General features: G+C 35.3%; 1 protein-coding gene across 1 annotated transcript; it reads left to right on the top strand.

The window, feature by feature from the left end:
* Window positions 1-94: 94 nt before the first annotated feature.
* On the top strand, window positions 95-969 carry LOC106013918 (the record flags this gene model as incomplete). The annotated part of the gene is given in 1 exon segment (XM_013090790.1): window positions 95-969. A coding segment is annotated over 1 exon segment (115 nt), but the record flags the coding sequence as incomplete, so codon positions are not given.
* Window positions 970-1,262: the final 293 nt, after the last annotated feature.

Here is a 1,262-nt window from a genome sequence, read left to right as displayed (position 1 = left end):
CATCATCATCATCATCATCATCATCATCATCATCATCATCATCATCATCATCAACAACATCATCATCATCATCAACACCGGCGTTTCCCTCTTGCTGCATGGTGTAAGCTCTATATATTCCTTTTCTTTCCCAGGTCTTGGAAAACATTAATCACCAAAATAAAAGTTTTTTTGAAAGCAGTTGGAAAAAAACAACAGCAACCCCGAAATAATAGTTACTTTAATACATAAAAAAGAAAACAGAAAAAAAAGAAACATCAATACTTCGGTAAAAAAAATAAAAACGTAGTCCATCAAGTGAGTGATGAAATAAACGAAAGTAAGAAAATATTTTAAAATTCCAGTGCTGTTTTATCGCTGACAGCAGACCCAGGACGAGACGGAAGAACAGAATAACAGAACTCCTACATCTCTGTATTAGCTAATATTGCGGTGCAGTCTTGCTGGACAGAGACTTCTGAACCTTCCAGATTTTAACAACAAACAACAAACGAATTTTTAAAAAAAGCTTGTTCAAAGTTTTCTATCAAACGTTGTGCATTTTTATCATCACGGTTGTAACTACCATCACCTCACTAAGAGGAGGCAATAGATGTAGATCTAGATTCTAGATCTAGTTTGTTACCATCGAACGAACAATAAAATAACATCAAAAGAAAAGATAATTACTCAGTCGAAGAAACCTAACCATCTTTAGAAACTCGATCAAAGCACCAAAAAATCTATAAGTAAACTCATCATCAAGATATCGTAAGAGATAAACAAACAAGCAAACTAAAAAAAATAAGCAGAACAAACTGCGTACACACAAAGAAACAAGCAGAACTGAGAAGGTTAAACAAAAGGTGTTCGAAATGGCAGCAGTCGACACGGCCCACTTGGCATCTCGCGAGCAGCTCGTCTTCACCAACAATGAGACCGCTTACCTGGCCAGTACCGTGGCCAAGCCTTTAGCGCAGTGTTTACAAGTGAGTGATTGTTTTTTGCTGTTGTTGTTGTTGTAGATCTAGTTGTTCTTATTGCCGTCTTTGTTGTTGATGTTATTGATAATGTTGTTTTGTGAAGGTGAATGGTTCGTTTGTTGTTGTTATTGTTGTTATTGTTGTTATTGTTTGTTGTTGTTATTGTTGTTATTGTTTGTTGTTGTTGTTGTTGTTGTCGTTTAGATCTATTTGTTTGTTTGTTTGTTATTATTGACGTTGTGCTTTTGCATGATGGTGAATGGTTCATATATTAATATTCTGATGTTGTCGTTGTTGTTG

This window comes from Aplysia californica, unplaced genomic scaffold (assembly GCF_000002075.1).
Source record: "Aplysia californica isolate F4 #8 unplaced genomic scaffold, AplCal3.0 scaffold01519, whole genome shotgun sequence".
Classification (NCBI taxonomy): domain Eukaryota; kingdom Metazoa; phylum Mollusca; class Gastropoda; order Aplysiida; family Aplysiidae; genus Aplysia; species Aplysia californica.
This window is presented reverse-complemented; position numbering and strand designations above follow the sequence as displayed.